This window comes from Thermobia domestica, chromosome 1, assembly GCF_964235325.1.
Source record: "Thermobia domestica chromosome 1, izTheDome1.hap1.1, whole genome shotgun sequence".
In the NCBI taxonomy this organism is placed as follows: domain Eukaryota; kingdom Metazoa; phylum Arthropoda; class Insecta; order Zygentoma; family Lepismatidae; genus Thermobia; species Thermobia domestica.
Window position 1 is genome coordinate 241,361,723 of NC_137454.1, and position 15,108 is coordinate 241,376,830.

Here is a 15,108-nt window from a genome sequence, read left to right on the forward strand (position 1 = left end):
AAATCTAAGTTATGCCATGTTCCACTCATGTGCCAAAACTCATCAAATACGTTGCAGTGGTCTAGGAGAAGTTAAATATCAGACATTGTTATATTCACTTTTATTTATATAGATAGTTTTTTTTTGGGGGGGAGAGGAGGGCATATAAAGGGAAGGGCTGACTGGGCCTTTGCCTCTTGACCGATGGCCCAGTCCACACCTGCACACAGTACGAGTTTTTATCTTTCGCCTCAAAATTGGCATGATTCATTCAATGAGACATAGGATCGCCTTTTTTAAAAATGTAGCCTAATGTTTTTGGTACTATTGTTTTATGTACAGACACCACAAGTTTTTACTTCTTCTTTTTCAGAATATTGAACCATTTTTCCTTGTACGAGAAAAATATAAAACATAGTGTACCAGTTGCCATAGTAACTGGCTAGCTAACAGACATTGAACCGATACTATGCAGTACATAATATACCACTTCCTGTTTCCCCTCTCTTACTCATAAGCTTACGCAAATCTAAAGCACAACAAGCGAAGTGGATTTTTTTTTTATAATGAGTATGTTGCATGATGAAACACAATGAGGTAAACAAATAGATATTGATACCACGTGAGAGTCGCTTCACGTCGTGAAACCTTTATAGACTCAATCGATGGGGAAGGGCCGCAGTGGCGTTCACCTCTGACACTCAGCATTCTTCTTCAAACCATCATCCCTAGTCTTTTCCATCGTTCTTGGATAGTGTCCATCTTTATTCATGTTTTCACAAAATAGAATTGAAGACTCGCTGTAGTAAACAATATAAGTGCCAAAATCAAACGTTACTCTAACAGGAGAGGCAAAAGATAGTCAATTGTTCCCAAGAGCTACACAATAGAAAATGCTATTGCTTAGAGATACAACCTAGCATGTAACGAAGTATGAAAATCTAACTATGAAAACATATTTTTAAAAAATTAAATAAGTGAAAGAATTTTAAGGTGGTACTTAACATTGTTTTCTGTAGCGAGGCTTCAATTTACTTCTTCCTAAATGTTTCTTTAACCATTCATATATTCACTTTTATTTCATGTACTCGCTTCATGTCCTCACTAATAATTTTACTGAGATACCGAAAACTGCCACCCGTTCTGTTTCTGTCCACCTACTTCAACTATTTGTTACCGATTGCTTCGTCCGAATCGCCATTGCCTCTGGCTTTCTAATGCTTGTTTTTATCCCATAATTTTCACAGCGTTTCCTCAAGCTTTTAAACATCTTATTATTGTTTTCCATGTTCCATAAAAAAAAAAAAAGTTCTATATCATATGTAAGTCATATACACCTAATCATTCTACCTTTTATCGAAATACCGTTTAAATACTCAATATTTTTTAACAACTGTACAAGTTTATCTAACAAAAATTAGAAATCACTTTATTTTTTATCATATGACCCAAAAGTAAGGGAGTTATGAAGTTTTAAAATTTTCAAACGGCCTCCATTTTGAAACAGTATGACGGATTGGATTCGATATTTGTAATATGAATGAACTGACCAAATTTGGTTTTAACCCATTCGCTTTTAGGGATGTAGCTTTATCCACTATATTCAAGAAATTGATTCTACTGTTATAGAAATAGATTAATATCGTCAGAGCTCCACAATAGGTAATAAAAATCCCACACAAGCTTATTACAAACCAGAAATTATAAGGGGATCGCTGGCAAGCGGATGTGATAAAATGGGGGTCGTGATAGGTATTAGGTTCCACTGACATAAACCCTCCCAACCGGTACACTGGTCTCCATGCTCTCCGTGGACACTGGTCTCTCGCAAAATCTCAGTAATCCAAACACGACAGGGACAATAACACAGAAATCGAGGACATCCAAAAATTCTGACTATGCTCTTCAGAGGGACTCAGATTCCCAGTGGATTGTGCCTCGTGATCCGAAGCCGAACGCCCGAGACCACTCGGCTTTGTCACCAGCTACTAGACCAATGGTGCTTCTCTTTGTTTTTGTTACTGTTCTGTTAATGGTGTACTTTCCATAAGCTTTTAATTTCGTACCATGAAGTATGATTTTTTTACTTTTATCTTCTTTTCTGTCATATTTTATATTGTTTTTTACATGCCACTTCAATATTTATTTGAATGCTATGTCCAGATTGTTATTTCTATTGGAGAATATGCATAATTCTCTGTAATAGAATACAGAGAAAATAGATTTCCCTTGTACGGATGTCCGGGAGACTTAAGGATCTATATTCAACTTTTTCGACTTAGATTCTGGATGACAGTCTAAGTTTTAGTGTTCAGAAAGTACCAAGTCTTTAATACCTCAAAGTTAATTTTATATTTATTGGTGCTTTCATATTTGTTGCCGAAAAATGTTATAGTGTGTTTGATTGTAGAAAACATTTACCAAAATACAGTCTCGGCTCAGCGGAATCTTATATTCTTCATGATAAGTTTTACAGATTTGTTCGATTAAACTTTGACATCAATGATAAGTGGAAAACATGTACCTTTCCTTTTCTGTGATTCTATCGTGTGAATACTCTGATAAACCTTCCAGTTATCTTCCAGTGCAATGCTTCGAAACGCACACAACAAGAGAAAAAATTACAGGTATTATAATGAGGGAGTGAGAAGAGAATCGTGTTTGTTAGAATTACATTACCAGCCTTAGAGATATAAACACCACGAACAAAAAAAAAAATACGAAATGCGTATTTTATTGGTCAATAGGGCATTACATCATCATAGGCTAGGATTACTGCTTTGATTTTCTGTGGCAAGCTGCCAATGTGGAAAGGAATGAATTGGAAGTTCAGTTTGGCCCATTCGTGGAACAACTGATCCCACAGAACGGCAAATGTGGGGAATGTTGATGACTCCTCTTCACGACCAGTTCCATCCTGTCCCAACTTATATCTATAACGTTGAGATCAGACGAATTCGCGGGCTAGCTAAGATGTGGGGTGTCCAGCTCTTTCAGAAAACCATTCCTGCACAGTCCAGAATCAGTGAACGGTGAAGTTATCGTTTTGATGCTGGGACTCTGGGAGGTGAACATCCCGCAGAAACTGGACAAATGGCAGCATCATATTATCTAAAATGGACATACTTAGGTATAATCCACAGCCTTCATGCGGTAGGGTACCTCGATCAAGGTACTCACACCAGCACTTGAAATTCACCCCTATAACATGACACTACCTGACACCTTCTATACAGCCCTTTGCCTACACTCAGTTTTGTAGGTTTCTCCGGCCTGTCGCATCACTCTGGAACAGCCTTCATTGGAGTAGAGGCAGAACCAAGATTTATCTAACCAGAGGATGCGTTCCCACTGGTCTCTAGTCCAGTGCCGACGGTATTCCCTCATTCACGATAAGTAATTTTTCTTCTTATGACAGTCAGCCCGGAGCGTACCATGACAGATCGACTGAATTTGACTACACTATCCAGTTCTCGTCGCAGCTTCGCTCAGAGACTTCACGTTTGTGTTCTCTGAATTGTACTCCTGCAACAATTCCTGCCGGGTTTGGAACCGTTTAGAGGCCGCTAATCTGCCCAGATGTCTACGGTCAGGGCCGGACATGATGGGTTTCCTATTACTGTTACTCCGAGTGGATTGGTTTCTGCCAGACGTCCTACACTCTGCATAGGCAGTACTGATCGTGGATTCGGACACGAGAACGAACTGTGCAGCCTTCCACAGGGTATGCCCATGTTCACGCCCGAAGACAATGGCTCCCTTTTGCCAGTCGGTTACATCTTTTCTTCGGCCCATGATCAACCTCTAATGAAATGATAAATCATCAGCATGCACGTCTTACCAGCTGCAAACTATCAAAAATAACATACAATACTCACATTTGCGGTATGAACGAATATGTTGCTATGCCACTTTCCACAAGAACTCTGGAATGCCCACACTGCCACACTTCGTAATATTTTGTCTGGAGTGCTTATATATCGCACCTTTACTTCAAAAGTGTCACAACTCAAAAAAGTTAGTTTTGAGTAAATCGCATTTGAAAGTGTTGGTAATACATTCATTTTAATGTTATTTACTAGTGAAACTAGCGCTCCCACGCAGCTTCTAGTAAAGCTAGAGCGACTATTCTTATGTTGCCGGATAGAGGATAGGCTCACAAATTCGAATATATACATAACTTAAAATTGACATTTTTGAGTTGTGACACTGGGGCGATATGATGATGTTTTGTTGCACCCAGGTCACGAGTGTATCAGAGTTATCGGGTCACCATCAAGGGTAACAGATCTGTCCGGCTTACCAGGTCTGGTAGGTCATAACCTTTCTATTTCCATGTCACGGGTTACGAATTTCTTGATCGTTCCATCACTGGTGTCAGGTACACAGACAAGTATGATAGATCAACCTTCATAGCATAAGCCGCTCCCACCACACTATCTTGCCTTCAAAAGGGTTGGATTTCAGGACCACGACAATGACTCCGGCTTGATTGACATGTATGCTGTCGGTGTTATTTCTAGATATATTCGATAGTTCATAATTCGAGTAACTTCTCAGTTACCCACCCAACACAGAATAATGTATGCTTTACTGAAAGTCGAAGCCGGAACAAAGTTCTCTGAAAGTTCACGTGTTAGCAGGTCCATCTTAACGCATGGGCCCAACTGCCATTTGCCCTTGGTTCCCACGAGCAGAATTACACGTATTAAGGATGAAATTTAATCGCCTCAGCACACTAATTTGTCCCGAAGCCCCATAATGCTATAATGCTGCTACTACAAAAGTGCGTGCTAGTATTTGGAACACACAGAGGCATAATAATAAAATAATAATAATAATAACGATGAAAATAGTTCTTTTCTGTAGTAAACCTGTATTGAAAGGCAAATATGAAAAATCAGTTTATGTGACGCGTATTGATGCGCCAGAGTGTTTATATATATATATATATATACCACATAACAGACTTCATATCGAGGACATTTTTTACATTTAACAAACAGATTTACATTATTCGAGAAATGCCACAACTAAACTTGATAGTAGCGATTACGGATATATAAGGCTTCTTTCCTTCAGGCTTATATCAGGATGTATAACGTTTCTTGTGAAATTGAACATTGCAGCAATATTAATATTAATAGTTATTTACAAAGCATTGGCTTTACCCCAAAGAAGAGGGCATTTTCCAATTTTTCTTTTTGAAAAATTCTAGACTATTTTCAGGGATTAAGATTATACCCGAAAAAGAGAACATTTGATAATCAACCCTCCATGTAGCGTATGATCTGAATATTCTTATTTTATTTTTCTTTACAATACGTGTGTCTATAGGAAGATTGTAGAACTAACAGACGAATCCCTTTAACATAATATTCTTCTAACTCTCGGTTTTATCGATTTTCAACTAAGTATTAAATGTAATAGCGCCGAAAATTCGTCAGAATTAGGTAAACTTTCAAAAAGAAATGTGTTGTAGAAATAGTACTAGAATACGTGAAACGTGCAAACCACACGTGCGTAACATTTTTTTTTTTTTTTTTTCACCAACGTAGACTACTCGTGAAATAAACAGTTTTCCTACATCTGACTTCTCCAATTGCAAGAAAAAAAAACAACTCTTTATTCCCATTGTTCACACTGGTAATAGCATGCTATTTTACAGAGTCAAACTTTATTACATGTGGTGATTAAGTTAAGTTTATTGACAATTATCCAATTAGATTCACGAGTATGGTTGTAGATGCATCTTTTACGAAATTACTTTGACATTGTAAACGTTTATTTTGCAGTTACATAATGAATTCCGTGTTTCCCTCTGAATAATACTATAAAAATATATTGGGCTGTATTCTCTCAATGAAGAAAGCTTGCTGCTTTAACATTGTTATTTGCGTCAGTTTCTACTTTGTTTTTCGGAAGAAGTATTTTTCAACATAAATAGACAGATAAAAGACAATAATAACAGCCTTCATTTTTGATGCAACCAGGGGCGAATCTAGCCCGGGGCTGGAGGAGCCTTACCCCCCCCTTCCCAGTTTATTGATTGGCAAAAGTAATTGAAACTATTATTTATATATTTTTGAAACTTTATAGTAAACTTATGATATACTTATCATAGTATGGGTTCCGGTTGCCCCCCCCCCTCAGTTTTAAACTTCTAGAACCGCCTCTGGATATAGCAGTTTATTTATGAACGGCGTGAAGGCAAGGCGACATACAATCGATACCCCATATCACATACATAAGAGGTGATGTTGCCAACAAAACGTTCCGTTGTCTTTATCCTCTTTTCCCAGATATTACTCCATGGACAGAGATTGGATGAATCTCTGTGTTGCATGATGGACAGTCGGTTAGGTTGGATAGTAGAAACCTTACCCAAAACTCACCGAGGATCTCTTCACTAATAAAATGGATGTTGAGTTGAGTTGATTTTGAGTTTAACGTCCCGTTCAGCATCGAGACTATATGAGACTTGGATCTACTGATTAAAGTGGAATCCGAACCACATGAGCTCCCGCCGGGAATCGAACCCGGGTCTCCCACGCCAATAAAATGAATGTATAGCCTATTTAATGGATTTTTATATATATAACACTAATAAAGAGACTAATAGTCACTTGACAATCTGTATTGTACTTACAAATACTGTACAAAATACTGTACAAATAACCTTTCACCGTGTTCAATGCACAATATACACTCATGTCCAAAATTATTATTGCATGTCTATAAATATGATGTTGTGGGAATATAATTTAATAACGAATTTTCTCGGTATTTCTTATAATATTAGTATCTGTATAATCGGCAAATACATGTATGTGGAAAATTTCATGTCAAAAGAGCAGTAAATAAGAACAATAAAACGAAAATAAAACTTTCTTGTCTATTTACCAATATTTTGTTTTATTCATTCTGGTTTTCGTATTTATAATCTTTTGCTATGAAATTTACCACAAATACACATTTTCCGCTTATACGCATAGTGTCAGTATTAAAAGTACCCTGAAAATCAATATCAAATTATATTCTTACAAGAAGACAGTCATAGATATGCGATAATCATTTTGGACATGAGTGTACATCTCTTCAGCAGCGATTTACAGATATAATGACACAACCGAGAAATGGTATCCGATATCTTGAATGATTGTTCGATTAGCTGTTTCACCTGGTCAATCATGTGGTTGACCAGGAAAAAAAAACCATCTTTGACAATATTTCACATGGAGAAGTAGCATGTTGTGAAGTCACATGAACGGGATGGCAAATCTGGAGTACCACGACGTAAAATTCATTCATCGAATTGATGATCTAAAAATCTCTCATAACAACAAAGTGGGGCGGTATTCCATTGTAAACTGAATGTTTTCTTATCAAGGGTTATTTTCTAGTTCTGGAATGACATCCTCCTGCAACATCTGAAGGTAAATGTCACTACTAACAGTTTCTTCAGAAAACAATGATCGTATGGCACAACCATTCCAAATACCATCCCAAACAGGGACATCAAGAACTTTTACAAGGATTTCCCTCCAGTTGCCCGTACCCTTGTACATAATCTAGTAAGAAAGCAGCCCTGTCCAAAGCTAGGTCACCAAATTGTGCGTTTGATTTACTCATAACTCCGGAAATACTGGATGAAATAGTATTGTGCATAAATATTCAAGGTAGAAGAGTTATGCAAAAAAAAAAAAAAAAAAAAAGGAGAACGTGGAGGGAAGTTTCGAAAGAAGAATTTGAAGCTTTTATTGGATTACTATTGCTGGCGGGAGTGAATCGTGACTGCGATGTTTCTACACGTGAACTTGTTTTGAACAAGTTTGCTGATCCTAGGTATCGTGCAACATTTTCAGTGAATCGATTTGAAAATACGAAGAATGCTTCGTTTTGATGATAAGCGAGCACGTCAAGTAAGGCTCACTTCAGACAAATTAACTCCATTTCGTTATGTTTGGTCTTTATTTATAAGAAACTGCACAAACTCATACTTTCCTGGACCTAACCTAACAATAGATAAGCAACTTGTAGATTTTCGTGGAAGGTGTAACTTTATCCAGTACATGCCTAGCAAACCGGCCGAAAACGGCATCAAAATATTTTGGTTGTGCGATAGTGACATAGGTTATGCCAAGGATGCAGATATATATCTCTTGGGCGACAGCCAGGTGAACCTCCTCAAAGCAATTTAGCTTCAAATATCGTGAAAAAGTTATCTTGTACAGTTCTGAACTTTGGGTTGAACACACTACTGACCAATTTTTTACTAATTATGATACTACGAAATTTCTACTGACTAAACGTACTACAACTGTTGGGACAATAAGAAAAAATTAACGTGAATTCCACCTGAAATGCTGAACGTAACAAACAGGACTGTTTATTCAAGCAAATTTTGCTTCGATGGGAATGTAATCCTCGTCAGCTACGTGCCAAAGAAAAGGAAAATTGTAATTCTTATGAGCACCATGCATCACGATAAGAGTGTCGATAGTGTAAGTACAAAGAAAAAGTCTGAAATTATTAAATTTTATAATGTTACTGAAAGTGACGTGGACAAGATGGACGAAATGGTGGGTACATACACCTGCAAGCGGCAAACTAGGAGATGGCCGATGGTTTTATTTTACAACATTCTAAATGTTGGTGCACTAAATGCGTATATTTTGTACATAAAAAACATCCTAATTATCATCCCAATGTTACACATAAGCGTCGTATTTTCTTGGATAAACTAATTACTCCACATATGATGGAGTGCATTCAGAATTCCGGATTGAAAAGACCAACAGTGGAAGCAATTAAAATGTGTGATGTGAACCGTGAGGAAAAACATGTAACACCAGAAGCCAAGACAAGGAAACCTCTGTAGTGTGTGTGAAATGCTCAATTCCAGTCTGTGATGTTCATGGTGCCGTTTATTGCGATAAATGCAAGTAACTTGTTTGCTTTTGAAATTTCTATATTTTTTTTTCAAGCAGCATGTAACAACCATCAAAATGTTCGTTTTCAGTGAACTACAAGTATTACACGCATCATATTAGACAGCGCAGCATCCACTGATATACTAATACATAATAAAAATCTTAAAACTCTTTCATACATTGCTTGCAAAACTTCTATGTACTCAATGTTCACATTTTATTATTTGTATTAATGCCTGTATCTCTATTAGTATAACAGTGAATTATGTAGAAACAGTCTAAACAACATATCCTTTATATAAGTAACCATTCGGTATAAAGGTAAAGAATTTGTAGATACCTGTTTCAGGAAATTCTATTTTGGGGTCAAATTGACTCCACATATGTAAAGTACGATAGAAAAAATGCACATGCATCCAAGGGTTAGAAATGTTCCCTAAAGTGAGACGTGTCATTTTCAGGTTACTTGCACGTCTTCCGGGAGACTTCTTTGGGCTAATTCTCAGCAATAAGTTCAGTGTTTCCTTCATTTAGTATCTTCATAGTCGTCCTCTTCGCGGTAGATCACACTGTTACGATACTACGTCGGAGGTCCTTGGTTCGATTAAATCGACTCACTTTTGGATTCACGACATCTACTTCTCTGGATTATTTGTATTTTTTAAAAAATAAACCATAAATACCGAATGAAATAAGCCACAATGTAAATCTCACTCTAATGGAAGATAAAACTTATTAATTTACGCGTTACTAGGTAACTATCCATAGAATAGCACAGAATGTTGGCGGAACAAAACCGAGGGGCAAAGAGTAATCCTATTAATCTTTAGAAAATAGAACCATGAAGGATTTAATCTTCACGGTGTCCATAGAAATGGACTTATCGCTGTCCATATTCCCATTTGCAGACAAGAAAAATAGGACACGACAGACAACCACCAAATTACTCCTAACCTAACGCGGGCTAAAAGTGTAGATGTCCAAGTAAAATATCCAAGTGGAACTACTGCTCGGGGCAACGTAACAAAAAACGGGTCGACAGAATCGAAGATCACAATAAGCCAGATCCACTAGACGACAAGCTTTCATGTTCAGTAGCAAGGCTGAGGATAGTTTTCCCAATTGCAGTCCATACAGTGACGACGACAGCTTTAAGTTCTTAGGGGGCAAAGGAGGGACAAACACATTTTCGGAGGGACGGCTATTTGCCATACCAAAATGACATATTTATTACGTTTGACTTATTTTACATTTCACTGTGTATTTCGTTGCTGTTTTCATATTAGACCTATATGATTATTAATTAAACTTATTTCAAGTAAAATTTGTAACTACAAATAAGTAACGTCTGCACAAGAAGTATTTTCAATGAAACTTCTGAAGCCTAAACTTAAATTGAATTACTTTCACATATGCTACAAGTAACACATTCGTCTAGTACTATATGCTACGTCTCTCTCTCTCTCTTTCTCTCTCTCTCTCTCTCTCTATATATATATATATATATATATATATATATATATATATAGAGAGAGAGAGAGAGAGAGAGAGAGAGAGAATTTACGAGAAGCTGTTGAAAATGTCGTAGTCCAATCCAGAAGGAGTGTAGGTAGTAGGTAGAAAAATGAAACTGTAGTTTTGCAAAACATATCTCTGTATGTACAAATACAAATTTTCATATTAATAATGAAATTCTTATTGTTTCTCAGGCCTCTGAAGTGCTTATGTGTGCCCAAACAGAGAGTTTCACGAACATCCAGATCCTGACTGTTATAACATTTTTGTTGCACCAAGGAAAGTCACTGAAGTAAATTAATTAGGAAATCAGTGAAACACCACGGGACTCTCCTCCGTTATATACAGTGGTGGAAAAGCAAGTGACTTGGTATAAACGTGGCGATTTCTAAACAAATTATGCTTTACATCCAGGATGCAATTTGTCACATTATTCTTTAAAATTGCAGCACTTCAGTCAGTGGTGGATATAGCCCGGAGCCGGAGGGCCTAAGCCACCCCAGATTTTGAGTGACAAAAAATAATTTATGCTATTATTTATATAGTTTTTAAAGTGTATAGTAAACTTACGATATACTTATTATAGTCTGAGGTCTGGCTGCACCCCGCTTTCTCAGTTTTTACCTTCTCAGCAAAACTTGTGTCAGAGATTCTGGGCATTTCTTTGAAACTCGTCGGTAGCATAATTTAGAATGGCTTGGGTGTGCGCAAGTTCTCGGCATAAAGGGTTCCCAAATATCTGCCAGGAGAATAAAAGAGTGACGGCATTAAGAGAAATCTTCCAATTTCACCGCAATGCTGATCAATTTTGCTTACGAATTGTAACCATAGATGAAATATGGTTGTACCACTGTGATCCTGAATCGAAACAACAGTAAATGGAGTAATAGCACTCATTTTTCTATCGCCCCAAGAAGTTTAAGACACAGAAGTAGGTTGAGAAACTGTCTGCAACATTCTTCTGGGATAAGTATGGAGTCGTACTCATAGACTACCTCCGCAACAGTCAGATATTTAATCCAGAATATCTACACTACTTACAAAGCTGAAAGAAAAATTCAAAGTTCAACGCCGCGGAAAATAAAAAGAAAGGAATTCTGTTATTTCAGGAGAATATACCAGTTCTTCAAGGCCCTGCGAACACAACTGACATTGCATAATCTAGGATTTAAATGTCTAGATAATCATTCTTAATCCGCAGATTTAGCTCCGTCTAACTATTACGTGTACTTATTTCCCAAACTTAAATAACACTTGAAAGGACGCCATTTTAGATCTGATAGGGGTAGTGCTACGAACAGTGGTGCGAGGAAATCTTCATTTTTTTTTTTTTTTTTTTTTTAACTTTTCTGCAAAAACTGGAGCACTGCACAAGGTAGTATATTGGCTCTAGGGGGAAGTGTAGAAGAAGTAAAACTTCACCATTCCACGTGCACTCCTTCTGGATTGGGCTACGAATTTTTCAGCAGTTCGTAGTCAATATGGTAGACGTCACGTCAGTACTTTGAAACAAAATAAATAAGGGAGCACTAGTATATACCAATTACTAACTAAAGATCAGTACTCTGACAATACGTTTTATTGGGAATCAATTTAATTTCATAAATTTATTATTATCATTTGCAGGAAGGGAAAAAACAACTCTTTTTATCCCTTCAAAATATTAAGCCCTGGTAGTTGCAAACTAAGCTGTTATAAGCACATCCTCTGAATATTGAAAGCCGAGAGCAATGTTTCAGAAAAGCAAAATATGAAACTGAAAACTTCAAACCTGGATAAATACAAACAAGTTACGTAACTGGTTTTACCTTTCTTTTGTTTCCAATCGAAGTTGATCCAATGAGAAGAAAACAAGTCGGCCAAATCTAGTAATGTTCGCTAGGCACAATAATTAAAAACCATAAGAAAGAAGTATAACTAAAATTTACCTCAAAAGGCTATAAATTAGAAACCAGAAATATGCGTGCATACCCAGACGCTCAAAGAAGAAAGCTTGAGGACTAATCTGCCACATAGTAAATGCATGGAAAGTAGACTACAATTTGACAATGGGATTGGTTATGATACTGATATAAAATACTACATGTAGAATGGTTAAAGATTGTAGGAGTCAGGGGGGCAGAAGTAGCTACTAGGGGGGCGCTCGCCCCTTGCCCCCCTCTGGCGTCGTCACTGAGTTCATATCAGCAAAGACAAAATAGGTCCAGACGAAACATTGAAAGTAAGATGTATGTTCGTAGTAAAAGGCAAAACTTTAAACACTAATAAAATCACAGTCTATAATGTTGATAAAATACGATCTGTCGTAGCATACAAATTATGTAGTATTATTATTTATTTTTGTTTCTTCCATTTTCATTAAATTCAAAACTTCATACGAGATATAGGATAGTGCATGTCGACGAAAATTATAATGTAATACATATGCAATAACAATGATTCCACTTTAGAGCTCCTCCGTGGCTAAGCGGTTAGCATACGCGCCTTTGGCGCGGGAGACCCGGGTTCGATTCCCGGCGGGAGCTCATGTGGTTCGGATTCCACGTTAATCAGTAGGTCCACGTCTCATATAGCCTCGCTGCTGAAAAGGGACGTTAAACTCCAAATCAACTCAACTCAATGATTCCACTTCACATATTTCTTCTCTTCCCAGGAATACTTGAAAAGGGTTCATAAAACCAAAAGTTAATAAAACGTGACGACTGGACACAACTCGGTTGGATGCAAACTTCAACCCATCCACGGATCTCCATACGGTAACTATAATCTTAATATTCTTCAAATAATAAAATGAAATACTAAAATGCATCACATGCTACAGAATTCTTAGTAACCAATATATATATATATATAATCAATACAACTGTTCAATCTTTATATCGAGATATACCAACGCCCATAAATGTATCTATAATAATAATACATAATCCCAGGTTGCAATAAGTGCCAATAAATATTAGTAATATGTAATATAATCATGTAAATAAGAACCTGAAGCCTAAGGGTGTACATCAGTTCTATTACTTTCACTAGTAGTTGGAGGAGGGGGTGGCGGCAAACTAGCATTTCTAAAAGCTTTATGATTTCGACGTTACTTGGGGAGTCTCTTATAAATTTTAAATAACAGAAAAACTGCTAACAACAATAACAAAATTTCCACAATGTCAACAATAATCCAAAACACATCCTGATCCAAAGACATAGACTCTGCTCTAGCGCCTTTCCTACAAAGGGTACACAAGAAAAATCCTTGTTTATATAATAAGTATCCTATAGCTAGTGTCAAAATAATATTCCAAACCACCAGAAAAATAGGAATAAAATTGTCTCTACCTAGGTATAATAAATTGGTGTATAGGGAACCACAGATGCAACAGAATAACTAGATAAATTTAGATGAGGTACAGAGTAGTGCCAATTTAAATTTAATAAATTCGAAGAATTAAAAGACTTCATGAGTTTTAAATTTCTGAAAAGAAATTGCAGCTTCGAATCATTGATTTAGGTTTGTCATGCCTTGACGTGATGGTCGTTCCACATCTGTAATTCTTCTCCTGAAGTCTGCTGCCATTACATTTGTGTTTTTGTTGTGTTCCCATAAAGATTGCAGCATGAAAATACGTTGTTCCTTGATTAATTTGCGATTCATTTCAGCACCTGTATTACTCGCTACAACTTCACTCAGTAAATAGCTCTTGAAAAAACACGTGCGAAAGAATGGTTAACAGTTTCAACTACACTAGAAGACACAGTAGTAGTGCCAGTTCTACTACAAAAACTTCACTTATTTCTTATCTTTCTTTACTTGTTTTTGGAGAAAGCGACTCTGTTCCAACTTTGTTATATCAATACATCTTAGCCAGCGGTTATCAGTCCACTGCTGAATGGCGATTTGTCCAATCCCTCTCCACAACCATCCATCGTGAAATTTTCCCGATTACTCCGCAGTTCTTGGTTTCGTCACGATGATGAATCAGTAGCCTTGTTTATATAAATATACAAACTGAGGACCTTCGAGTTTCGTAGTTATATAAAATTGGTGATTTGCCGCCAGGAATTTAGGAGATTTGTATGAAGTTAAGTAAACAATCTCCTAGATAATAAACTCCAGGAGTGCAGATTGATTTTAAGGCTACGTAGTGATTTTTTTTTAAAATATCAAAACAGAGTATACTTTATTAAGGAGTGGCACAAAAATTTTAGAAATATCAAAATCAGTCTTCCTGATATTGGAAATGCAATTGAATCAAATGGCAATAGGGAGATGGACTTAGCTGACCTAATTAAACAGCAAATGGAACGAATGAATCAGCAAATTTTGGTGATCAAATGAATCAACAAATGTAACGAATTGGTGAGCGAATGAATCAACAAATGGAACAAAAGAATCAGCAGATGGGATAGTTAAAGCAAGATTTTGGGGAACGAATGAATCAACAAATGGAACAAATGAAACAATTCGACAGTAATATTGACCTTAACAGCCAACATTTATCAGAACAGATTAATCAGACAAATCAACGAACAAAGTGACCTTAAAATGGAACAACTACTACGTAGGTTCACCGAAGAAATGTCATCACAGGTTAACATGTGTGTTCCAAATGAGTCTCAACCTTCCACAGAAACAACAGAAAATGCAGATCTTGAGGTTGCATTGGTGAAATTGCTCAGTTTTCGC

General features: G+C 36.8%; 1 protein-coding gene across 1 annotated transcript; it reads right to left on the reverse strand.

The window, feature by feature from the left end:
• Window positions 1–3,441: 3,441 nt before the first annotated feature.
• On the reverse strand, window positions 3,442–3,774 carry LOC145679219 (uncharacterized). The gene has a single exon (XM_081749808.1). The coding sequence runs from the start codon at window positions 3,772–3,774 to the stop codon at window positions 3,442–3,444; it is 333 nt and encodes a 110-aa protein (XP_081605934.1).
• Between the last annotated feature and the right edge of the window lie 11,334 nt (window positions 3,775–15,108).